Source organism: Cyprinodon tularosa, unplaced genomic scaffold (assembly GCF_016077235.1).
Source record: "Cyprinodon tularosa strain WSP-4 unplaced genomic scaffold, ASM1607723v1 ctg16, whole genome shotgun sequence".
Taxonomy (NCBI): domain Eukaryota; kingdom Metazoa; phylum Chordata; class Actinopteri; order Cyprinodontiformes; family Cyprinodontidae; genus Cyprinodon; species Cyprinodon tularosa.
In genome coordinates, this window is record NW_024038437.1 from 1,615,357 (window position 1) to 1,643,079 (window position 27,723).

At 41.5% G+C, this 27,723-nt stretch overlaps 1 protein-coding gene across 1 annotated transcript in view; it reads left to right on the forward strand.

Moving 5' to 3' along the window:
* The window catches only part of plxnb2b (plexin b2b), a 183,112-nt gene that overhangs the window by 131,429 nt on the left and 23,960 nt on the right, over positions 1-27,723 (forward strand). The window contains 13 exon segments of the mRNA XM_038280425.1: positions 405-492; positions 611-786; positions 2,877-3,025; positions 6,487-6,592; positions 14,911-15,047; positions 15,377-15,559; positions 18,873-18,966; positions 21,773-21,970; positions 23,488-23,583; positions 23,585-23,668; positions 26,283-26,419; positions 26,582-26,682; positions 27,000-27,229. Coding sequence (XP_038136353.1) covers positions 405-492; positions 611-786; positions 2,877-3,025; positions 6,487-6,592; positions 14,911-15,047; positions 15,377-15,559; positions 18,873-18,966; positions 21,773-21,970; positions 23,488-23,583; positions 23,585-23,668; positions 26,283-26,419; positions 26,582-26,682; positions 27,000-27,229 — 1,779 coding nt within the window.

The window sequence follows — 27,723 nt, forward strand, 5'->3', positions numbered from 1 at the left end:
CTTGCATCCGTACTTTGTTTTCATGCCAAAAATTCTATGTGTTGCATAATTATAAATAAAATCCCCCTTTAGCAGCTACTCACAGTCCTTAATATTCTTTAGCTCCCTCTAATGGACAGGCTCTACCCGTTTGAGACATTTTAGCTGCTTCTCTCTACATTGGAAATTCTGTGATTGGGAAACTCAAACCGTACCTTGCCCCCAGCTATGTTCTTTTTCCTACATTGATTTCCTCAGCTGAAAATCTGCCAGACTGGGTATGATTTTTCATTGCTTCTATGTTTTTATTTTTTTCCCTTGGCACCGGGCGGCAGCAGCAGCCCACACTGTTTGAAGAGAACTGTTTAGATGTTATAAATCGATGGATCATATAGTATTTATTCATTCTGTTTTCTATTTTTTAGTTTTCCTACGATAAGTCACCAGAGACCAACATCCTTTTCTATGTGAAGGACAAGGACACCGGAAAGAAGATAGACAGCACTCTAAATGGTTCATTTTGGCCTTTGTTCTATAGTTTGATACATCATTCACAGATAAATGCACTTAAATTTGAAAAGTAAATGTTAATTTGGCAAGCCTTATAATTTGACTCTTACTTTTCATTCAGTCACCCTCTACAACTGCTCCATGGGAAGAGAGGACTGTAGCCTCTGCAAGCATGCTGACCAAAAGTATAGTTGTGTATGGTGCAAGAAGCAGAAAGCATGTGTGTATAAAAAGCTCTGCAGTTCCCAGGAGGAGGAATCCCACAGTGGCGGGTGCCCCGACCCCGAGATCACTAACGTAAGAACATCTGGACCTCACATTTACGTTTAGCAAAGTAACACTGTGTATTCCTCTGGAGCCTGTCAAAACCTGAGAGCATACAGATCTTTGTGATTGGGTTATTGATTGGAGCATTTTATTGGCTGAGCATTGTCTGTCTCAGCTATGTGTTGACAGGAGGTTTGGAAGTCTCCTTGCAAGCATGCTGCAATGTTCCCCTATTATGTCTAGATTGGATCAATATTTTGTTTGTTTACTTGCTCATTGGTGCCTTTTTGTCATTGACACACAAGAAGATCAGTAATTGTGTTGATATAATTCAAACAGAGGTCATCACCAGACATAAAACAGACAAACAAAAACATTGGTTGATGAAAATACTGATGATTAATGGCATTTGTTGGATTGTTTACAGTGTCAGCAAGCTGACAACACCCAATGTTGTTAAAGAATCCCACAGGGTGAATCCTGTTTGTCTGCTTATCCTGGCTTTACCTGCTCATATAAACAGCACCCTGCAAGTATCCAAACAATTCAAACTGCTCCATATTTTGTCACGCTATAGCCAAAACATTATTTTGAATGGCTTTTATTTGATGGATCAACCATTGTGTGAAGATTTTATATTAAGCTCACTTTAAATTAGTACCCCTAAATGAGCATTGCAGCAACTGTATGGAAGAAAAACAGTCTCATTGGAATCTGCCTTTTTTTAACACTGGATTTTTTTACAGCTGCAAAAAAAATCAGCTGCCAAAAACTCAGCTGCATAAATTTGTTTGTCACGTGACCAAATAAGCTAATGTCATTGGCTAGAAGCTGCTCGACTCTATAGAGTGTAGTTTGCTTTGCTTGAGTTTACCAAAAGGTCAACACTTTTGCGGCTGATTTTTTTTTTCTGGTGCATTTTTAACAGATAAAAATTGAGTGTAAGGAATTCAATGTCTAAAAGAATTCAGTGTTTAAAATTCAATGTTAAAAAAGGCAGATTCCAATGAGACTGTTTTTCTTCCATACAACTGCCTTTAGAAATCCTCTAATAGGGGTTTCCAGTCCACCTGCTTATAAGTTAATCTCAGTCCAAACCTAAATAATACAATAGAAAATATTAGTTCTTATGTTAAAGATAAAGGAACACAGCAGACACATCGGGTTTAAAGCTGTTCGGATATTCAGAGCAGCAGCAATGGTGCCTCTGGAGGAGCAGCAGAGATGCATGGCTCAGCAAAAAATATATGTTTTCAAGAAAGCTAATAACTGCATTCAAGTATTAGACATTTTATGTTTTAATGGTAAATTCAAAACAGTTGTTGAAAGCCAAAAAGTCTTTTTTCTTCCAAGCAAACAAGAGGAATGTGAATAATGCTTTCTGGTCAGATGAGACCACATAGTTTCGACAAATCTGCAAAACGTTTTGTCATACTGTGGGTATGCTCTTTTTGAGCAAGGCAAGTCTGGAGACCGAGGTGGATTAGAACCTTCCAGTAGAACTGTGATCACATATCTACAGTAATGGAATATTTTAGTTCATGGCAAGAGTGGCCTAGTCATAGTTCAGACCTAAATTGAATCCAGAATCTGTGACTAGTCTTGGAAGAAAAAAATAATTTTAAATGATCTCGATCTAGTCTACATAAACTTAATCTTTTTTTCCATATAATGGAACAATGCAGAGCAATGTTTAAAGCTGAGATTTGCTGCTTTATTTAGACAGCAAGGTGTTTTTATTCAATCATAGGGATGCAATTCAGACTCACACCACACTTTTAGAAATTGTATGGATTTAAGAAAAAAATAATAATTTTCTTTCAACCTGTAGTCTCAATAAAATGTACTGAGGTGTGATGAGTTCAAGGTAATCAATTGGACGAATAGAAAAGGGCTGCATAAATACTATAGATTTATTACGTCGAACCTTTACTTTAGACTTCTTATCAGTTAATCGCTTATTCTATACGTGTGCATGTATACAGGACTCATACAATGGTCATATGACCTTGACCATATAGCCTGATGAAACAGAGAATCTTTTGGAATATTCTTTTTGTGGAAGTAATTGGTTCTTTTAAAATGATTTTTCCCTATAAATGTCCACATCTCCCCTCCAGATCATCCCTCTTTATGGGCCCTTGAAAGGAGGCATTTCTATTACCATCCAGGGCACAAACCTTGGTATTAATAAGGAGGACATCAAAAGCATCACAGTTGTTGGGAAACCCTGTATCCACCAGGAGGAAAAATATTCAGTCTCCAGAAGGTAATGTGTATAATGTATGAACTGGATCATAAATGCTGTGTAATGTAAATATCTGGTAAAATATTTCAATGAGATTTTTCCAAAATCTTATTTTGAACAGTCTTTGTGTTTGGGGTATTTCTCCCACTCCTCACTGTAGCCTGTCTGCATGTTTTATAGCTCATTATTCAACTGTATTGATCTGCGGTTCTGCAGACAGAGGCTGATTTAGTTAAGACTTCTAAAAAGGGACAGATACTGCATATTGTTTTTGAGTAAATGTAAGACAGCAGGTCACGCTTAGATTTTCTTTCACTGAATTTCATCTGAGGTGAACTTTTTAAGCTGAAAAATATCATATAGCTCTAGTTCAACTCCATATGTAGTCAGGATTGCTTATGAACACATTTAAACATGACACTATTATAAGGTTATATTTTTTGACTCATTCTTATTTTGCTAAAAATAAATGGTATTATTAGATTAGAGCATCTATGTAAGAAGAAATTATGACTAAGATTCTTAATTGGCTTTTTGTTGAGAAATTTTGTTGAGAAAAAAAAAAGAGAGTTTACTGCCAACTTCATAAAATGCGAAGTGTAAGGTTGCTTTAATTAAACTAATGAAAAGTGTCACCAGTAAAATAAACGACGAGGTGTTTCCTGTCATGTGCATTTCCATTTTCACTTAAGTTGGCCCATGCACTGAGGGTGGCTTTGGTCAAATCTTAAGAGCTTGAAACACATTTGATTTAACAGCATTTATATGGCTGAACAAAACCACAGAAGGAATATTTGTTACTTTATTTATGTGGTATAAACTTAAAAAAAACTATAGAAATTCAAGTAGTATGATGTACTCCCTCTAGACTGGTTGCACTGCTGCCATTTTTAAAACTGGCAGATATTTTCCACGGTTGCAACATCTACAGTTTATGAGAAAAACTAGGGAGAACTCTTCTTTAATAAAATTGAGCCACATATCTAGACTAGGACTCTGTGACTAATTGACATAATTAGTGATGTCAACTATAAAATCCAGGTTGCCGTTTTCCTTAAAATATTATGTTTAATTAATTAATCTTTGTTAATTGTTAAAATACTTGGTTATGGGGAAGGGCTTGGATGCTCTCTAGGGGTTGAAAATAAACATTCATTCAGTGGAAATAAACTAATCCATGTTTCTATGTTTGTTTTTAAGCTGCATTCCCCTTGAGGCATTGATGACAAAAAACCTGATTTGGAATTTCCAGCATTTTTTTCTTAAGAGTCCTGTGTCTTTTTAAAAAATAGTTTCAACAAAAATATCCCTAAAATATTGTTTCCCTATACTTTCTGAAAACATCGATGCCAAAATTACATCGATGCACCTTATTATGCCAGAGTTATAAGCGTTTTTCACACAACTCCTTGAAAACCAAGGGAGCCAGACTTCAAAATTAAGCCTAAACAACACGTGATTTTGAATCGCCACCTCTCCGAAAACATTTGATGTACAAACAGGAGACTTTACACAGACCATTTACACCATCGCCACAGCCTCATCAATATTTGTAGAAACATGAATGTGGTCATACTTGTTTACCTATGCCTGCTGAATGATATGTTAAAACAGCCATTTCTGCATCTTTAATACTTTTTGATTTGTTTAGTTCAAAATTGTATTTTTTCCCCCTACTTCAAAGTATTTTCAACAAAAACAGCCTCATAATATTGTTCTCTTGTCCATTCTGAATGAAACGGTTCAGGATTGATGTCAATACTCCCTACTACGATTCCTGAATGACAGACTTTTGTTTGAAGCAAGTCTCTCAATTAATTTACATGCAAAAAAGTGAGCCGCTGCATTTAGGGCAGAACTGAGTGGAAATAAGTTTCCATAGCAATGCAGAACCTGTCAAATTTGATTTAGACTTGTTTGTATGGATGGAGGGAAGGATGAATATGTGTTTAACCAAGTACACATGTAGTACACATGTGCAGCCCTCCAACTCACACACACACACTCCCTCCATGTTTTCTTTATAAGAACTTTTTGTCATGCATAATTTGTCAAAATTTGCTACTACATAAAGTAAGTCTACAGAAATTGGACAGAAAAGTATCTTTAGCTGGACAAAGGAATCCATCCATCCATCCATCCATCCATCCATCCATCCATCCATCCATCCATCCATCCATCCATCCATCCATCCATCATTTCTGTCTGTCTCTGTCGTCTTTTCCCCTTAGAGCTTGCAGTTTAGCGGGCAGCATTCACACTGCATTTTCAAAATAAATGCAACTCTTTCTAGTAGTGATTGAATTTGGTTACATTAACATTAGTTGAAAATATAAATAACCCTAACCTAAATCTCAAGTTCACTGTCTTACTCATACTCGGTAGTAAGACTTTTCTGTAGCAAAATACTGGATATAAATTTGCCAAATAATAATGAATTGGCAATATTTATAGAGGGTTTTTAATACTGCACTTTGCATTTGATAACCTCCTCATTCAGGCCAAGTGTTTTCAGACCAGTCTTAATTATGGTATAATTTCAGTAATGATAAGATCTTACATGCTCTGGACAGATTTTTAATGGTTTATTCCCTTCATCCTGCAGGCACTTTATTTGGCAGGGCACTGTTAAAAAGATAATTGCATTAACCAAGTCTACCAAATTCACTTCAGTCCCAGCTGGGTTTAAAAGTGCTCACTTCATACAAATGGACTATAAAACTGAAAACAGCCACTTGCCAGAGCAGTTGACACCTGGCAGGATGGAGCTACATTTACAACAAATCCTCGCCCCACCATCTGCATGATGAGGCATAAACCGAGATTGATGTGACCAGATGGAGGTCTTCCAGTCTTAAATCACTCACGTTTGTTGTTCAAACGACTGCACTCTTCTTCTTGTTAGCTGCCCCACATCTAGGTTTTTCAGGTGGAAGTGGGCTTGGTTTCAGCTTCTCATTCGATGGTGTGCTCTTGTGTTTGCCTGAATGAGACTTGCTGGAGTAACTTGACTAATCTACACAACACTTACCCGTAGGTGTGCTGAAGACATGGTTTCCACTAAACACCAAGCGCTGAAATATGAAAATGAATCCCGCTGCATAAGAGGCAGCCAGAGGAACAAAAGAAACTGAACTACTTTTAATAATGACTAAATCACTGTTATTGAATAAACTCATTGTGTTCAAATGGCCACTTAGAATTAGCCTTTTTTTCCTTTTATGTATGCAGTTCTCATTTAAATTTTAATGATCTAGATATTTAAAATTACACTAAGAACAGTTCAATTTCAGTTCAGCTCAATTTTAAATATCAATTTCATAGATTTTTTTTTAAAGTCGTATTAATTTTTAGGAAAGTAGGCTTGTGACACACATGGTTGACATTCAGGCATCCTTAAAAATGTAAAAAATCTGTAAATGTCTACATATATCTCTATCTGTGCTCAACCCTTTCTTTAAATCTTTTTGGGGGTTTTTCAGTGTGGTGTGTGAGATTGGACCTGTAGACAAAAGTATTTCGGGTCCAGTGGAAGTGGAGGTGGTGGGGAGAAAGAGAGGAATGTCCGTCATGTCCTTCACCTACAGGGTAAGTCCACAGCGTCACTCTGCTAATCAGCTAGAGCTGCCTTAAATATTGGCTTAAATTTGCCTGAAAGTTATCGTGATATTATTTTTGGATACCATGGTTGAATTTATGACCACTTAAAGAGAACATCAGAATGTAATATACTGTGGAAAAGTATTCATACCCATATTTTAAATTATTCACAAACCTCAATATTATAGTGGGTTATCTTTTGTTGTTTTTTAAGATGAACTAAAATCAGTGGTTATATATAAAATGATACATAAATTTTAAATGTCGTAAGAAAATAAAATTGGAGGGTGTGGTTGTGATGCAGGGGAATATACAACCCATATACAGAGCAGCAGCAATGGTATATTTGTTTTTCTTTTTTTTTTTTTTTTTTTTTTTTTTTTTACAGTGTCCTGTCTGGCAAGGTGGCAATAAGAATAATTGTCTTGATGCCAAAAGGAGCCCAACAGATTTTACTTTCACAAGTGTAGCGGTATCGCAATTGCCATACCGCTCCACTTGTTTCATGTATATAAATTGCTTTATTATAATTATGCAGGGAGTTTTACAGTTCATATGGACACTGCAATGTAAGTAGAGCAGAAAAACAGAAGAAGAAGAAGGAAAAAGAAAAAGAAAAAAACAGGACAAAAGATGAAAGAAAGAGGAGATAGGAAGGAGACAATGACAAAACATTTTCAGTCTGCTTCAACACCTGTAATGAGATGGAGAAAAAAAAAAAAAAAAGAAAAAAGAACAGCACAACCAAAAAACATGGTACGAGATATACAATAAAGCAAACACCTTGAAACTATCACTAAAGTAATATTATTAAGTCTGACATGTACTCTGTGTTACCTGAAGATATGAATGTGGGGTTTCTGTTTGGAAGTGAATCTCTAAGTACCTGAAGCCTAGCACCTGTAGTTGTTTGTGAGGGTGAACTTGTGCATGTAAAGTTTTAACCATAGAAAAAAATGCTCAATAGTGGTTGTGGAGAGCCGGAGAGGCACACCCCCCAGAGCACTGAGTCCAGCGCCGGGAGACCCAAAGCCCCAGGCGCCCAAGGGGACCCCAGAAGCGAAGGCACCAAGGCGGGGCCAGCCCCGGAAATCAGACCCCACCAAGGCAGGAGGAGAGACAGCCACGAGGAAGCCCCCCAGCCACCGCCATGCCGGCGCCCCGGGGAGCCGCGGGGACGAGTCCGCGGGCCCCGCCGGCAGCCGGCCACCCCGAAGTAGGGCCGGGCGCCGAACACCAGCCCCCCCACGGCGCCGACCGAAACGCCCCAGCCCCACAGAGCACCGAAACACGCCCCGCCCCCCAGCACCAAGCCCCGGCGACCGGCCGCAACACCCACCGCGACCGCACCACCCAGGAAAACACTAAGACGGCCCCGCCCCCGGCCGGGGCCCATGCGCATCCGCCGCGAACCGGCCACGAGCGCCGCGGGACCCCCCCCCAAAACGCCCCCCCGGCCAAAAGCGCAGCCCCACCCCACCAAGACCGATGCCAACAGCGCGCAACGAAACACACCGCGCACAGAATCAGCCCGAGAGCAGAAAAGCCGCCCGGCGCAAAACCGCAAGAGGAGCAGACCGCAGCCGGCGCAACCACCCCCCCCAGCAGCCCGAGGGGCAGCACAAAGCCAGAGCGGAGCGAACCGCGCCGCCCCCCCACCGGACGATGCCAAAGCAGCCCAGCCACGTCCGCCACCCCCCCCGCAGCCCGCACCAGGCCCCGACACGCGGCCAGAGCAGCTCCGCCGCCCCGGCCCCCCACCACGCGCCGGTCATAGCCACCCCAGGCCCACACCCGCCCCGCAGCCCCACCCGCCGCGATCAGTGGGAACAGAGCAGCCCCGCCATGCCTCCAGGAGGGAAAACCCACCCGAATACCCAGCCAGCGCAGCCAGCCCGCCCAGACCGGCCCCCCAACACTACCCCCGCCGGAGCCGCCCGGACCCCCACACACCAGCGGCGCGCCGCCAGCAGGACCCCCACCCAGCAGGCCCGCCTGCCCCCCGAGAAAACAGACATGCCAAACCCCCCAAAGAAAAAAAGAGAAAAAAAAAAAAGAAAAAAAAGGGGCCCCCACAATGCGACAGCGGACACCAGACACCGACCCGCCCGCAACCGCTCCCCCCCACCGAGGAAGAGAAAAAAAAAAATAAATAAAAAATAACAAATAAATAGGTAAATAAATAAATTAATTAATAATTACAATTAAAATAAATAGGCAAGAGGAGAAGTGCGAGCGGAAAAACCGGAGCCCAAAACAGGACCCAAGACCCGCACCCCACCATGCCGCGCAGCTCCCCCCCTCCCCGAACCGATACCACAGAACCGGCATAGGAAAGAAACACCGCCCAGGAACCGGCATCGTAGCGAAGGCACCGGCACCGACCCCGAAAATCCCCGAACAACACCCAGCCCCACCCCGAAGCGGATCCAGTCCCAGGCCCCAGGGATCCGAGGCCCCAAGGGCACCCCACCCCCAGACAGGAGCCCCAGCAAAGCCCCGGCCGGCCGGGGCCAGTGGAGAGGCCGCCAGGAATGAGCCAGCAGTCCCCCGGGCATCCACCCCCAGCTCCACCAGTGCACCGGTGAGCCCCGACGCCAGCCAGCGGAGGGAGAGCAGGACGGGGGGAATGGGCTCCGCACTTAGCGGAGACTTGAGATGTATTTGGGAGAGGGTGCGGTTGAGACCCCAACCTGGGAAAGAAAAAAAAAAAAAAAAAAAAAAAAAAAAAAAACACACCATCTCAATCATGCCTTCCCTCCCTAGTGCCCCCACTCGTACCACAGGAAAAAAAAAAAAAAAAAAAAAAAAAAAAAAAATTGAATAAAATAATAATAATAATAAATAAAGAAAATAACAACGCAGACACACATTCACACATAACACTCACATCCAATAATACCAGGACAAAAAACCCGGTGACACCGGTGGTCGGTCCCGGGACTATCGGATGACCCCATAAGTGAACCTAAAATCCGGATGTGAGGGGAGGGGAGCGGCGACACCGCCACACCAACCCATCTCTTTCCTGCTTCAAGCCCGGCCCCCCACCCCGCACACGGACCGGACCACCCCCCGCAACAGCCCCCCCCCCGGGCCCGGGGCCCACCCATCCCGCGCCGGCCACCCAACCAGAACCGCCCCCCCCCCCCCCGAAAAAAAAAAAAAAAAAAAAAAAAAAAAAAAAAAACCTTCAACCAGGCACTTCATGCCCCTCCATCCAACCTTCTTTGGGGAGAGCAGAGGTGACAGCCCCGCCACCAGCAGGCCACCTAGGCCCCGCAGCCAGCCCCAGCCAAAACCACGGACCAGGTGGCCCGCTCTTCCTCCAGGCCCCAGACTCCAGGCGGCAGCCGGAGAACAGGGGTGTGAGAAGACCCCGATCCTCACTGCGCCCGCTCGAATGTGGTGTTGTTGCGTGTTGCTCTCAGATGCAATTAAAACTGGGAGTACCAAGAGGGGGTGTCCGGCACACTCCACCCCCCCTCCAGGAGATAGACGGTGCCAGCACACCCTCCCCCTTCGACAACCCTCAACCCTCAATGTCTAGATGCGAGAGGGGATGGAGGAGGCCGACCGTGGTGAGGCCCATAAAATAAGCCCCCCCCCGGTGGCCCTGACCCCCACCCCCCGAAAATGCCCTACATAGATGTGTGTTGTGAAAATGATGTAGATGGAAGTGTCTAAAATGCAAAATAAAATTGGGGTGGGGGACGTCATCAGAAGGTGTGGCCCTCCAGTAACGACCCCCTCCCCAAAAACCTACATGTGTGGCCGAGTGATGGAGCAGGCAGAGGGAGGATTTCGGGGATGGGGAGCAAAGGACTGGGGTGCCTGCTGCACTCCCAGGGAGCCAGCTCCCCCGCTGACTCCAATAGGCACCCCCGTTCCCCGAGAGCCCCCCCAGAGAAGGGGGCCCCACCAGTTTCACCACCATAGCCCGGGGGCACGGGACCAGCAGCAGGACCCACCAGCCAGCCGGGCACGGAGCCGACTCCACCCCCCCCCCCCCCGTCCTGTCCATCCAAAAAAATAATAATAATAAAAAAAATAAATAAATAAATAAGTAGATAAATAAATAAAATTAAAAAAAATAAATAAATTAAATAAAAAAAAAAATAATAAAAAAAAAATAAATAAATAAATAAATAAATAAAAAAATATAAAAGGAAGATAAGAAAAAAAATAATAATAATAAATAAATAAATGAATAAGGGAAGGGACAATCCCAGCCGGCCAGCCAACGCGCAACACGCAGAGCCCCCACCCCGGACGAAGCCCCACCAGGGGGCAGCACGGACCAGGACCAAGACAGGGAGCCAGACCCAAAGCCCTTCAAAGATCTTCTTCCCTCTATCACCACCCCCCACCCCCCCTCCGGAGATGTAATCCCTCCCCTACAATAACAATCAAGCTACTCACCACACAAGCGACAGAAGACATCCAGGCCGAGATCATACCTACTCCCCCTCCCTCCCCTTCCCCCACTTACAGAGTGCAAACCCGTGAGGGGGTAAGCACTTGCCATAGGTGTTAATGTCCATGCCCCCCCCCAGCCCAGCAGGCCCCGAGGCACCCCGGCACACCAGAGGCCGTGGCAGCAGGGACAGACAGCCAGGCGTACACCGGCCCAGAACCCAAGCAGCACTCCCCACAGAACCCGAACCCCCGAACCCCCACCGGGGACCCCGCCCAAGGGCAATGCGCCCCAGGGATCCCAGGCCCAAGGAGCCACCCCAGACCCACCCCGCAGTAGGGCCGGGCAATGCCCAAAAACCCCCGGCACCGGCGCCAGCACCCCCACCCCGACCCCGGCCCCCGAACGACTCCCCCCAACACCGGTCCCACAGCACCAATCCGAAGAAGAAGAAAGCCACACAACACAGCTAAGCGCGAATCCCGAGCCCCACTCCAAGCCCTGATCCCCCCGCCCACACACCCCCTCCCACACAAAAAACAAACAAAAACAAAAACAAAAAAATTATAATATTCTCCCCCTCACCGGAGAAGAACGGCCGCAAACAAGCCAGTGCCCAACACCCACCGCCACACCACGAGGACCCCTCCACCCAGATGCTCCTCCCCAGAAAAGTCAACATGCCTGCCCTCCCAGGAGACAGGCAAGCCCGCCGAACAGGAATCCCCCCGGCAGCGCACCGCCGGCATGCGGGGGCCCGAGCAGCCCCAACAGAAACAACACCGGAAGGCCGACAAGGACGAACCGACGGCACCAACCAAGCCCCCAGGCGGACTCCCCCACCCAAAAACACAACGAAACCACCCCGCCCCCACCGACCACAGCAAACACAGCCGCAAGGCAAAGCAAAGGACAGAGCAGCCCCACCCGGCGCACGCCAGAGAGCCAGAGCAGCAAGGCCGCCCCAGCCGCCAGAAGCCGGCACAAGCAGCAAAAAGAAAGCAGCAGACGCGACCCCACCACCCCCGCCGCGCCCGGCGCGAAAGCAGCACGACCCACCCCGCTCCGGCCCCGCACCGCCCACAGGCCGCCGAGAGGAGGACGGCCACGCCGGCCACGGCCCGTCCCCCCCCCGCCGCCCAACACCGAGCAACCCGCCCCTCCCAAGCCGCGCACGATGCACCGCACCACGTGTCACCGGCACCCGCCCCAACAGAGCGAAGCCACACCCCGACCCGGGGGCACTCCAAAGGGACCCCCGACGCCCGCAACCCGCCCACAACAGACACACACGAACCCCGGCCACAGGCGCGACCACCCACGCCCCCCCCGGACGACGCAACCACGGCAAGCACCACGGCCAACCACCGAAACCCGGCACCGGAAGACGAGGCACGCCCCGACGCCCCGCAGAGCAGAAGCACCCCGGCCAGCACCACAAAAGAACCGATGCCCGGCGCCCAGCCCCACCCAGCAGCAGCACAGCCACCAGGCCAGTAGCCCACGTCCGCCACCACGGAACCCCCCAAGAGCACCGCACGCGGCCGCCGCAGGACCCCCCCGCGGCGCCCCAGACCCCGCCCCGACGGGGGCAACAGTCCCCCGGGCCAGACCCGCCAGGCACCCCGCTCCGAGCACCCCCCCGAGCCCCCAGGACCCAAGGACCCCCGAACTAGCCCCCGCGCCCCACAAGACGCACCCCATAGCCCCCCACTACACTAAGTGATGGAGCCGATCAAGGGAGCCCAGAGAGATCGGTCTGATGGGGATGCAGATGCTGTCTCAAGATTAATATGATCCAACAACAGATCTCTGTACTGATTGATGTTGAGTTTATCCTTACTCTTCCAATTCATGAGGATAGTTTTCTTTGCGATACATAATGCAGTGAATGCCAAGCAAACCGATTTTTTTCCCATAGAGCTTCCCTCAAAGTCACCCAGCAAGCAAACTGAAGGGGAAATTAGGATTTTACAACCCAGGCACAGTGATAGATCCTTACATACCTGTACCCAGAATCTCTGAACCGGCGTGCATAACCATAGCGCGTGAAAATAATTATCAAGTCGATTGCCTGTGCACTGTGGACAGATGTTAGATTGCGCAAAACCCATCTTGAATAATCTTTGACCTGTATAGTGCACTCTGTGGAGGATTTTGTATTGTATTAATTGTAAATTGGGGTTTCTGGTCATGTTAAAAGTTCTTAGACATATCTGAGCCCAGATGTTTTGTTCAAAGCTGACTGATAAATCCTCCTCCCATTTAGTAATAGGAAGAGATATTGTATCATCCAGTTTAGTCAGTGTCCTGTATAACTTAGACAGTAGTTTGGGGGGGGTTAACTCTAGAAACTCTGATATTTTAGTTGGAATTATTAAACCTCCATCAATATGCTTAAATTTATTTCTAATTATAGCTTTGATTTGCTCATATTCTAAGAATTTATTTTTGTTAATGCCATATTGCAAATTTAATCTAGCGAATGTGATAAACTCTGTACCTTCAAACAAATGATCCAGATATGTAATACCTTTATTCTTCCAGTACGGAAAGTTTATCACATTATTGTTTTGTAGAATGTCAGGGTTATTCCAGATGGGTGTACGACTGCACGGGATAAGTGATGAGTTCGTTATTTTTAGAAATTCCCACCATGCTGTCAGGGAAGAGCTGATGTTAATATTTTTGAAACATGGGTGCCGTTTGATCTTAGAGCTAATAAACGGCAAATCTGAGATTATTATATTACTGCATATATCCTGTTCTGTGTCTATCCAGGGCTCATCTAAGGGATTATGTTTTATCCAATGTAGAGATGTATTGTAATCTATTTGCTAAATAGTAGTATTGGAAGTTAGGTAAATCTAGTCCCCCTCTGTCTTTAGTTTTCTGTAGTGTTTTTAAGCTGATACGAGGGGGTTTGTCCTTCCAAAGAAATTTAGAGATGGAAGAATCTAGAGATTTAAACCATTCGGTTGATGGTTTATTTGGGATCATTGAAAATAGGTAGTTAATTCTGGGTAAGACCATCATTTTAATTGAGGCTACCCGACCCAAAAGGGAGATCGGAAGCGATTTCCATCTTTCTAGGTCCTCTTCTATTTTCATTAAAAGAGGGGTGTGGTTGAGTTTTGGTAACTCAGCTAGTTTAGATGACACAGTAATTCCCAAATATTTGATATTTCCTGATTGCAATTGTAGACCTGAGGGATTCTGTAGAGAGCAATTAATTGGTAGTATTACAGATTTAGACCAATTTATAGAGTATTCTGAGACTTTTGAGAAAGATTCTAGTAAACTAATCACTTGAGAGAGGCAAGTGTTTGAGTGCTGGAGATAAAGTAATACATCATCTGCGTAAAGACTAATTTTATGCTCCATTTTCATGCCTTTTATACCTTTAATCATATATTTGGTATATTTGTTTTTCAATTAAAATGTGATTAATTGAGAATAATTAATTTACAGACCCTGTAATTTAATCGATTACAGATTTTAATCGCATCCCACCACTAGTATAAATGCTTTGAGTTTAAAGATGATCATTTTAAGTGGCCATTCATATCACAGCCTTTAACCCAAAACGGAACTGCTAAATGTTTACATGGCGTATTGAAACAGATGTGTAGCCTGTATGATTTTGTGACAGAATGCCTCTGACAGACTGGGTAGGGGGATTTGAGGAGCCTAAAAAAAAGCATGCCTGTTTATAGTGCAACACTGTTATCCGAGAGTGTGACGGTTGAGGTTGGATGAGCTTGTCATGTGGTTTTATTCTTGCCTGTGTTTGTCCTTCCAAGATAGATATGTGCATTAATTCAAGTGTTATTTTGTGACCAATAACCCTAATGTGTTTGGTTTGTTTTTTTGTTTTGCTTTTAACCAGAATCCGATTCCAGAAAGTGTGCAACCTTCTAAAGGGCCTAAAGCGGGGGGCACACTCATTACAATAAATGGGATGTATCTGGACATTGGCAGTAAGGAAGATGTCCAAGTTAAAATTGGAGGCGTGGACTGTGCTGTGTAAGAATTATATTTGAATTATTGTGCATACGAATACCTTTTTAGATGGAATAGCTAAGTACTACCAGTATCCAAATGCAAAATCCATGCATGCTTTTCTATACTTGATGTAATAAAAATTGTTTAGCCGTTTAGCCCTTTACGGTTTACCTCTCTTGGCTACTAATGTTCCTTTAAATAGAGCTATTAGAAAAACAACGAGCTAGAGAAATACTAGAGCCAAGATTTACCAGTGTCAGGGAGCTGCCATGTTTGCTTGCACTAAAGTGACCTTTTCCAGTCCCAACCCTTCACACTGCATGTACTGAGCCTTGTCCTTGTCTTGGCAGGGAGCAATTTGGAAAAAACATCACCTGCAGGACAGGTGAATATCGACTGGACAAGCTGCCTTCTGACCATCTCACTGTCACTATTCAGTATGGAAAGAGCACCTTTATAGACGTCCCAAGTACCTTCCAGTACTTTGAAAACCCAATTGTTCTGGACCATCACCCTAAAGCAAGCTTTGTCTGGTCAGTTCAACATAAACATGCACTTTTGGTTACAGGGCAATATTTCCAGGTCCTTTTTTTTTTTTTTTTTTACCAAGGATAATTTCATGCAATATTCATAAAGTTTTTAGTCATATTTAGACATTCTGAGTACTGATCATTAGAGCAGTTCACACATCTCTTCTAAGGAACTCATAAGGACTTGGGGACAAGTTGTGTTGTTTCTAGGGGTGTAAATAATAATTGTTTTGTATCGATGCATCGATCCAACAGCCAACGATCCGATGCATTGACACGTCCACAAGAGTATCGATTCATGTATTTTTTAACCTCCAGACTATTTTTATCCATTCTCCCTCCCGTGCTGCAGTGGCGCTAAACCTATTTTTCCCTCCTACCTCGCTTCCTGGTTATACACGAAAATAATCGAATCGTTGGGTCAGAAAATCAATACTGAATCAAAGCGCCATGATGGGTGTGATTTACACCCCTAGTTGTTTCTATAAACATTTTTAGAATGAAGTCATATAAACCTGGAGCATCCATGGTGTAAACCAAACATAGCAAATGGATGTCAGATTTTCACTGTTTTCAGTCAAACTCATTGTAAATTAAAAACATGTTTATGTTCTTTATGTTCATCTTTCTTTTTATTTATCTTTTGTATTTTCTGTAAAGTGACCTTGAGTGTCAAGAAAGGCGCTTTTAAATAAAATGTATTATTATTATTATTATTATTATTATTATATGTATACACTGTGTTACAGTGTTTTCACCTTCTTTCACATTAAAGCCACTATTTCCTTCTTGAAATAGTGGCTTTAGTGGCTTCTGGAGATTTTATGTGATAGACCTACGCAGTTTAGTGAAAACATCAAATAAAAATATATAACGTTTTCAATTTTTGTATGCATGTAAAAAAAAAAAAAAAAAACAGAACAAAAAAAAAACCAACTCTATTTACCAAAAAACAGCAAGCTTTGATTTATCTGAGGGGCTGGAAAAATATTTAAAAAAAGAAATGTAGGCAGTTGAAATGGATGTTAAATTTTCTGAAAATTTGCTTTCATACTTGATTAGATGTTCAACTGCTTGGATCATTATTGTAAAATTATATGTTTGTCTATCACTTAAAGGGGCCGATAAAGGGCTCTGAAGTTGCTGGCTGTGATGTGATAAAACATGAAAAATATTTAAGGCCATCATGTTTATCATTGCCCAAAGATTTTTCTTGACAAAAACAGAGTAAAAATATGTTTGCAGATAATTCCACAGTTTGCAGAAACGGTAAAGCAGATTCAGATTCAGATATCAAACATTTAAAGGGAGCACAACCCTCAAAAACATCAAGCTGGAAAGAAAATCAGCAGTCTGACTCTTGTTTCCTTTGACACATACATGTCATCAGCTATAAAACAGAGCTATGTTTTCAGCCTGAGGGCTTGTCTTTTAGCTCTTTTATTGGGAAAGAAAGAAATACTCTAAGCAGCATGAACATTTCAGGTAATTAAAGGACACACCTTCAGGTTGACCAAATGCACATAAGATGCATTCAGCATTATGTTCCTGTTGAAGACTGCCTCAAGCAGCCTGTAACTATAAACAGAATATGACGGACACCTCAGGCTGTGAATCGCTTTCTTCAGGATAGAAATTGTTCTGGAAGGTGTTTTAAGTGCATTTTTTTTTTATCTTTTTTTGACTCTCTTTTTAAAACAACAGTGAAACAGTTTTCAGCAGTTATACGATTACCCACTAATTTTTTTTCCGAAAGATAACAAGAAAAATGTACAATATTTGTTTCCACTTTAAGTATTGCTTTACCTGTGCTTAACCATACACATTCAGTGAGTTCTTTATCAAACTACTTTTTCCAAGGTGGAGAATGTAATCTACATTATCCTCTGACCAACATTAATGTACACATTCTGCTCCAAAACCTTTTCTGTGGCTGACAGCATGTTTGTAAAGGAAAGTATGGCAGCCAATCAGAGCCTTTTTCACTTAAAATGGATTACAGAGATAAGTAATATTAACAACAGTAGAAATAAGGAATGCTCTCAAGTGGTTTATAGGTGGCTTTAAAACAAAGCTGTTTTCATTTATTCCTAGAAGGACACTTCATTGTCCTCACTTACCTCCAGCGCAGACAGTTTGTCACTGCTCACTGCCCAGCATCTGTGCTTTCTACAGGGGTAGATTTACAAGATGGTTCCGCAGAATCCGACCGAATCAGAGCTGCATCTGGATGAAACGAAGTGGACTCTTTTCTTTTAGAGCTTTTGAGGCTTTTCAAAGAGATTATGGTCTCCCCAAGCAGCAGTCTTTGATGTTAAGTTTCACCTTTGCTTTTATTGTGAAATGCTGACAGCGAGACCTTGAGAGGAAATGCTATGTCAGGGGCAACGGCAGGTCCAAAGCAAATGGTCTTGGGGCTCGGGATTTACTAAATATTAAACAATCATTCCAGCCACTAACTAAGGTAAACATTCCCACTGTTATATTCAATACCAGCACAGGAATGACATGTGAAGTTATGCAATAAATTTATATCAGGAACGGGCTCCCAGCAATAATGTCTGCTGGAATGGCAATGTCACCGGCACTAATAAAAAAAAGTAGGCAAGATCATTTTAATTCAATTCAGCACTTGATGGGTAGGGATAGTTGACCTCTGGGTGACCTAAAAAAAAATCCTCTTTAAATCCCTGAAACAGCATTAGCACACATTATCTTTTTTTAATTAATTTATTGATTTTTTTTTTTGTTTTGTTTTGTTTTGTTTTTTTCATTTTTACAAATGACCATTTTGGCTGCACACACCTGCACTAATGAAGCACTAACCGTTCAGTCAGTTTGCTGAGTTTTTTTAAGTCAGTGGGGTGTCAGCTTTACACAGCTAAGGCTCCTCTAATTTGTTGACAAGGTCCAGGGTGTAAACACTGCATCTGAAATGCAGTGTGGTGAAATGCAGAGTGGTGAATTCCCCACGGGGTGTACGGAAATTACAGCGGCCACCTCGTTCTGTATGAACACACTACAGTATAACAGTGATGTCTTATCCTCTGCAAGGGAAGTTAGCAGAAAACATAATTAAGACCTTTAGGGTTAAGGACAAGAGAACAAGACTCTGTCTGGCAGCACATTTTGAAGTCTGGGAAGTAAAACTAAGAATAAAAACATAACGTTTTCTGTAATAAACGGGTTGATATTTGCTGAAGCAATTGCTGTATTTTTTTCCTATCAGATGGCAACATGAAACTGGTTGTATATTGAGACAATGAACTGCAAAATTACTAAAACAAGTTGTCTTTCTATTTGATTTGTGTTTCAGTGGTGGGAGGAACATCACGGTCACTGGCTCCGGTTTTGACCTAATCCAGAGTGCTGTGATGGAGGTCCAAGGAGGCAACTTATCAGCTGTTGAGGTCTCTATTACATTTCTTCACTTTGATCTGATCTATGACCCTTTTACCTTTTTATAGTAATTTGTCTTCAGCAAGTTCACTTTTTATTTACATTCTTTCTTCCATCCGTTAGACGCACTACAAACTGAAAGCTCTTAAACCCAATATAAAAGTCATGTTGTTTTACACGCACTGAAAAGTACCTATGCTCCTTGTCCAGTTTATTAAGTTGATCTGATTCGGCCAGAAAACTTAAACCACCAAGATTTTACACAGCTTGCTGCAATTTACAGTTGTGCTTGAGTTTACATTCCCTTCCATTAGAAAAATAACTAAATAAATAAATTCACACTAGTAATTCACAACACTGAAAAAATGAATAAATAAAAATGTATTAAATGATTTCCATTTTTTTTTGAATATTTTTTAGTTATTATTAATTTTGTCACTTTCAACTTATTTCACTGGCAGCTGATTTTTTTCTGTCTTTTTTGGCAGGTTATGTAAACTTTCTAGTTTAATTGTTCCCATCTGGGTCCTGGGCACCATTACTCTGTCGTAATGCAGTTAATGCTATTTAAAGACATAAATATGTTACTTGATTAAAATTTTCACAAGCTTATACAGCTGTGCTGAACTTTACCTCTTTGTTTCTGGGCCAAATTCCTCTATAGAGATTGGGAGGTACTTCAGGCCAGCACTGAATGAGAGTCTTATCTCAAAGGCTTTGACTGCTCTGTTTAATAAGCTCCTCTTGGTTTAAGTCCATCCAGCTAAGCTCAAATATGCACACTGATTATGGCTGCTGGCATGTGGTAAACCATGTTTGTTTGTAGGTTAGTCAAGTGTTTTCTTGATGCAAAAGAGCTGTAGTACTTTTCGTTATAAAATGTAGACCTTTGAAGTTCTGAAATCAGTTTTTTTTTAAGTTTTTATGGTTGTCAATTTGATTGAGGATAAGAAATATCATCCCAATCAGCCACTTTAAGAACCAAATCCATTAATGTCACAGAGAGGTCGTCATATTAGAATGGTTTTCATGGCTGGATAGGCAAATTCTTGGGTAAAATCATGCTTAAAGGTATTGTGGAGGATTTTCGTGAATTTTTTAAAACACCAGTTCTTAACAAAAAAAGATTCACACAACCTTGTATTCGTTCCTGAAAGGGAACGCCTGTTAAACGCGTGCAAGAGCATTTACGAGCCCATTTCATGCACGCTCTGTTTAAAAGTTGCTCTCCTCATAGCTCGTACAATCTACTGTGTCCAAACATCGACCCTAACCCCTAAATCCCTCAATCACTATATAGAGCAGGGACTACATGGTGGACTTAATAGTAAATTCAGTTAAATTGCACAGATGATCACTACTTTTTTCTCCCCATTGGTCACGTAACTCCTCCACCGCATGGGTCCTGTGCCATCTTTATTAGTCACAGCGGGTCGCTGTGACAGCAAATCCAATAATGCTTTGCAAGGAGAGCTCTCCGTGCAAAGCATTATGGGATATATCTGCCTCTTCTGAGGCCTTTCTTTTCTTCTCATACACTTCGTAGACACTTTCTCTTATGACCCTCGGCCATTTTCAAAGAACTGCAGTGAGAAAGGTGAGCTTCAATGACTGTCTGAAACCGTAGCTCACCACAGATATATGCCTGAAAGTGCGCATGCACAGAAAAGGTAGCTAATAGGACGAGCACGTAGGACGGCCTTAAGTAAACATATCACCAGAATGTTTGACAATTAGGAGGTTTTGGTTTCAGGTCAATTTATTTTAAACAATTTGTTTCATCCTTTCTAATCAAAGTTTCAATCTAAACACACTGCTATTCTCAACATCTAGAACAACACATTTCAATTACTATAACCATCATTTCTGTGGAGTCTGTGGGTTTTTTTGCTTTAATTACACAGCTAGAATAACTATTAAACTGTTTGTCTTGTAAAACCATCATTTCTGCAGAAAAATAGATTTATCTGGTAAGAAATACTGTAGCAGCTGTTATTTTAAACTGAACTGTGCTAAAGTGATGGACAGAGTCAGCATTGTTAAAATGGCCCTGTTCTGTAAACATATTTTGGTTTATATTAAACCAGTCTTGATTATAGAGTACACAAGCTGTGTATATGTAATGTAACAAGGAATCATGAATAGAGAACTGTACATCTGAAAGCTTTTTAGAGGAAAAAAATCAGTTGGCCTTGATAAGCAATATTGTGAATGAGGTTTGATTAAATGACAATTGGCTATTTACCATAAAGAGTATAGTGCAAAGAAAAGCTGTTATATTCACTTTTTTTTCATGAAACTAATTAGAGAAAATTATTTTAAGGTAAACAAGTCATAAAAAGGAGCCCAAAGAAGAATTAGTTTCACAGCTGTTTTGAATTTACCTGAATTAAGGCACGCCTGCCTTCTACAAATGTAAACTGAGTTTATAGTCTGCCATCAGTACAGTCAGTGAGTGATGGAAAATCAAGAAAATGAAGTGACAAAAGTTTGATAAAGCAATAAACTGCCGGTGGAGGAGGGACTCTGAGATCTCTGACTCATCGGAGGCAGCTGTTGTTCTCTGAGGCAGATTGAGGTCTAAATAGAATTATTTAAAAGACATGCATAGTTTGATCCTCTTTATTTTACAAAAACTGGTTTTTCTTACAGCAAACAACAAAAAAGGCCCTTCAACACCCACTATTTTCTTTTGAGTCCCTAATCCCGGTCAATAGTTTTTCACGCTGAATAGTGTTATGTTTTCATTTGTGTCCCGTCTTTCTCATTTATTATCTTCATGTCTTTTTCAAAAACTGTCACACCACGAAAACCCAGGTCGCCCACGAGAAGAACGACACAGTCATCCAGTTTCGGTCTCCAGAAATAAACGGCTCCCTGAACCAACCCTTTAAAACCTACATCAAGCTGGACAATTGGATAAAGGAGCTGAAGCCCTTCGACTACCATCCCAACCCCACCTTCAACAAACTGCCGAAGAACATCATTAATGAAGCCAGCATCATAATCGTCACTGTGAGTATACACAGCGCACACCGCCTTCATTTGTTTAAAGAAATGAAGATAAACTGCTTCATTATCTGACATGAGAATTAAAGTGGTAAAAAAAAAGTGCTGAATTGCAGTTCTGACACATTTATATTACTTAGCAGCTTGTGTTCTGTTCTGTTGGTTATTATAATTATGCAAATAACAGTGCACTTGTTATATTGAAAGTGTTGATTTGAAATGATAAATGCTAATTATTGGTCCATTTAGCAAACATACATTTAAATGTATGAAAGCTGTTTAGAAAAAAAACTAAGCCCAGGATAATGCAAAGCTAAATACAAATGATTGGACATGACCAAACATGGTTTCAGATTTCATGCATCTTAAACAAAATAAAAAAATCCCCTATTGCTTTGTATTTGCACAAATGTACATATTAGGTATGAGTAATTCATAAACTCATTTGACGTTTACCTCCTCATAGGAATTACATTATTTTCATGTGCTTCCTCTTATTTTGTTCTGTTATAATATTGTGTTATAAACTCCTACCTTGTTAGTTTTTCTAAAACGGCAGAAAAAAAAATATTTTGAATTCAATATTAGTCAGCATAGTTTTTGTACTGTAATCTCCTCCTAAACTATCTTAAACTATCTTAAAAATTCTCAGGATCAAGTGAAAATCTGTGACAATTTTTTAAAAACATTTTCCTCTAACCTTTCCTTTTGTCAAAATTACAAAAAGTTAGACTTGTTGACTTTCCTGAAAATTCCAATTGTCGTGTTGGTTTGCATTTTTTTTTTTACCCAATTGCAGAATCACATGGAGAACCACATGAATATCATTGTTTTATTTAAAAAAGCAACAAGAATCTGGAAGCAGAGAACTGAAGGAAGTCAGTTGAACTTTTTGCTTGGCTGAGGGGAGAAAGCAGACCCATTAGGAAGGAGTTGGTAGATGACAACTGCATTTAAAGAGATTCACAAGAAGATAAATTTCAGCAAGAAAGATATTCCTGGTTTAGGTTTTAGCCTGGATTACCATCAGGTTAATCATCCAGCGAAGAGAGATGATCCTCCGCCTCCTTATAAGCACGCTAGTCATCTTGATTGAGAAATGTTCTCAAGTGTGCAGCATCACAGGTCAGCCTAGCCTCAAGCAAAAATCCTCTCTGTGACAGGAAGCTCACTAACACCAGAAAAAACAGTAAAACCCCACAGACCCCAACAGTGACTGGATTTGGGAAAAAATGTAAGGTTGATTATCTTTAGTTAGCAACAGCTTGTAATTATGCTTCCAGCAAACACAATCTTAATAATTTAAATGACATCTAATTACTTTTGAGCCCTTAAATGGCAAGAACTGTTAAGGGTTTGCACCCTTCACCCGATTCTAATTAAAAAGCCTCAAATAATGCTCACGGTGCTCATTAAGTGATGCATTTAATATTGGTAATTATGAAGGTTTTTTTTTTTTTTTCCCTCTCGCATGTTGTTCAGTAACGACACTTTGAGCATTTCTGTTGCCTCTTCTCCTGCAGGGTCGAGGATTTTCCCGAGCTATGACCGCCAGAGAAGCCCAAGCATTTGTGGGTGATGTCCAGTGTCAAGTCAACACCCTTCAAGACGACAAGCTTTTTCCTGGACCCACCCTCCACCACGCCACGCGCCCGTTCCAGACGGCAGCGCCGGGACACCAGCCCTGAGATGCTGGACTTGCTGGTAAGATCAGATAAAGATACATTTTTTGAAACTTGGAAAAATAGTTCAATATAAATTAAAACTACCTTTGTTAAATATTTGACTCAGTTTAACTCTTAGATTAATGTTTTTTATGCTGTTATATCAATCATTTCAGTGGCTGTGTAAAGCCCCAAAGAGTATGAAAGATTCCCATCTAAGACAAAATAATTAGCAATGAAAAATAATCACAATTTTTGAAACTCATATCATAAAAATGGCCTTAAATTGCTAAAATATATATTTTAGTAATGAATGAATTAAGAGAATGAATGAACAGATTATTTAATAAATAGGTGAAAATATTTTTTTTGGGGGGGGGGGGTCAATTAAGCAATTATGCTTTTAAACTGGCTTCATTAAACCTTTGATAAAGTAACTGCAAAATTGAATGTATCTATTGAAAAAAACTTGACACAGGTTTTCAAGAAAATAATCTCATACAAAATAACAGCTTATCAGTTACCGTACTCGGCGGATATTTGAACCAGAAAATTTTTTGAAAACCATCTTAAAACAAAATAGCATCAAATAGATGGAGTTTTATTATTCTTATCCTCCCTGTGTAAATATATTTACTCTGTGAACTTCAGACAGAGGCTCTCAGTGCAAACTTTATGTGAAATCTTTGTAAGAACAACTATGGAATAAAAACACAAGAATTTAAGGGATTTCAATGGTAGCTGGGTGGGAGTATAACTGGAACAAATGAAGAAAATCCAAAGTAGAGGTTCCTCAAATCGCTAAGGAACATTACTTAAGTAAATGTTCTCTGCTACATTCCAGACCCATGTGCAGACTTGTAGACGCAAGAAGCTATTCATCAGAAATATTGCCTGTAGTTCTCCAGGCATGTCCTCTATACTTCTTGAGACATTTTTTTCCCTTTTCTCCAGCTGAGGAATTTCTCTGTAGCTACAGGCCCCTATAATTACATTTAATTATATCCAACCCACAATTGTGATGAATAGAGTAATCTCTCCCATGGGTAGTACCTAAAAGTGAGCTATTGTTTCACTTCTGCGGCTGTTCAGTGCTGCATAATTAAGTAACATGACTGAACTATCAATTGTACAAGATACGTGCAGTGAAAACAAGAGAGCATGTATGGCTTAACATTATGACCACTAACAGGACAAGATGCGCTGGTAGCCATTTCATATTGCCAGCTCTCACTGAGTGGGACATGTTAAGCAGAAAGTGACCATTTTATTTTCACAAATATAGTTATAAATGGGGAAAATTTGATAAGGCTAATGATTAGAACGGCTTTAAGTCTCTTTTAGATGAAGCCTGGCCTGTGTGGTCTGATGCAACAGTCTAGATCAGGGGTCTTCGTTTTCCAGGCGAAGGACCCCCAAACTGATGGAGCAGGGACCCCCTAATTATATATATTGTATGAAATTGTGTTGTATCAAACTGGTCCTATAGTCACACTATTACATATGGAGTCCTGTAATGAAAGTAATTTCGCCATGGGATTTTAAAGTATTTCTGATTCCTCGTTGATGGGACAGGTGTTGTGAATTAAATAGTGCCCAGTTTGAAATAGCTCCTGTTTGTTGAAAGACATCTTCTGCCTCCATTTATCTGTTTACTACAATGTGTTTAATTCATGTTAATGTCAATTCAAAGACATTTCAATTAGTGGAATAAATTGCAGGAGAAATATATTTAAAAAAAACGTCTAATCAACCAAAACTTCCGTCCCCCATGCAGCACCTCTGTGGACCCACTAGGGGTCACGGACCCCTGTTGAAGATCTCCAATCTAGATAGAATGGCTTAAAAAGAAGACGGGCACAAACCAGTCAGATTGCCTTACCAATCTTTGTTAAATTCTAAAATGGTAAACAGTTGGAAAGTTTTTTTATTGCCTCAAAGTCAAGACTTGACTTTGAGGCAATAAAAAAAAAAGATGGACTATTCTGCAAAGGCTTATAGTTCTAATAACACATGGACTAAAGGGGAAGGCCTTGTGGCAGAATGGCTGATGGAACATGGTAAAAAACCAGTAAAGGCAGTATGACACTTTGGACAGTCTTCTGCTGGGAACCACTGGGTCCTATAATCCACATGGAGGTTACTTTGACCAGCTACACCTTTTCATGGAAACTGTTCACTAATAGCAGTGGGCTCTTTCAGCAGTATAACGTAACCTGTCAGAAAGTAAAAAAGGGTCAGGAGTGATTTTAGGAGCACAAAGTTTTATTTGCCTCTAAACTCCTAAACTGTCTATCTTAGTCCTTGTTGGTATTTGTAAATTATTTGACAAGGAAACAAGTTCAGTTTTTGAGATAGAATCCCAATATAATCACTGAAGAGAATTTATTTTAAATTCATGTGATTCCTTTTTGTAACTCACACTTTATTAAAGGTCAAAAAAGTCTTCTGTAAAAAGTCTGCCATTTTGCTGATGTTAAGCTGACAGCGGTCCTTGCTCATCAGTACACTACAAAGGTTTTCAGTGGAAATAAATGCAGATTTCCATTTATATAGTTGGATGTTGCTTTACACATTCTATGCCACTGTCTGCGTGGGTAAAATGTGCTTCTCTTCTGTAGGATATAAAAGTTTCCCCCTGTGTTTATCCACAGATCAAGTTTGGAAAAGGAGAGTGGGTGATCGGCTTGGTGGAGTTTGAAAAGAAGAACGATTTGTCGCTCTACATAATCATCCCTGCGGTTATTGTGCCCATGCTGCTCATCATCATCATTTCTGTCTACTGCTACAGGTGAAATAGGCTCACTGTCCTACACTATAACACATTAGCTGTTATTCAAATTATTCTGATTTAAAAAGGAATTTGAATTCTTATTTAAAATAACAGCAGTTGAAATATTTTCCCTGATTTTCAAGCAGATACACCCTGCCTTTTCTTTTGGTTTCTGTTTAGGAGAAAGAGTCAACAGGCAGAGAGAGAGTATGAGAAAGTTAAGCACCAGCTGGAGAACCTGGAGGAGAGCGTGAGAGACCGCTGCAAGAAGGAATTCACAGGTAACAGGAAAACAGCTGCTAATGCTCAGCAATGTTATTAATGCCTGATTGAGAGTAATGTGCTTCATAGCTGTGATAGCATTTATTTTTTCCACTGTAATTAATTCAGTTCACCCACTTAGTGTTCTTCTGTCATCAATATGTGAAGTGGTTTGCCAAAAAGGGTTATAAAAGCAATCTTTTAATGTGGAATCGATGTTTCCTGGAAGGGTTTTATGTTTTGTGTATTTAATAACATAATTTAAATTGATTAACAAGGGGGAAAAAAAATCTTATTTTGGAAAAATAAGGTCTTTTTACTTTCTGCTGTTTTGCAGACCTGATGATTGAAATGGAAGACCACACGAACGATGTGAGCGAGGCACGAATCCCCTTCCTGGACTACAAGACTTACACAGACAGAGTCTTCTTCCTGCCTTCCAAAGACGGAGCCAATGATGTCATGATCACAGGGAAGCTGGATATTCCAGAGGCTCGGAGAGCGACGAGGACACAGGCACTCAACCAGTTCTCAAACCTGTTGAACTCCAAGACGTTTCTGATTAATGTAATTATAATACAACACATTAACTCTCAAATAGCCTACCCAGACACTTGAAGCTACATCTGGGAAGAGTTAGCCCCTGTTGCTCCCCTATGTGTCTGTTTCAATCAGTCCATGTTCATGCTATCCCATAACGGCAAACTCAGACTGTTTATCCTAGGAAAAAGACTATTGGCTAAATATGACGACTTTACATCTTTGTGATCAACAAGTATTACACTATAGTCAGTCGATTTATGACGCTGTCAGGTTATGAACACATACAATGTACACCATGCACTTTAAATTTTTACTGCAACATTGACTCTTGTATGCATTTGTTTATTTTATATATTTCGTGTGCTAAAGGGGCACAGATTAACTGTCCACATTTAAAGCTGACACATTTACATGAATCTGCTTGTCAGTTTCAAAGGACAGACAGTGATAACACCACCTCTGTGGCAGCACAAATGTGCAGTTAGCATAACTAAACACACACTTTTATGATACAGTTG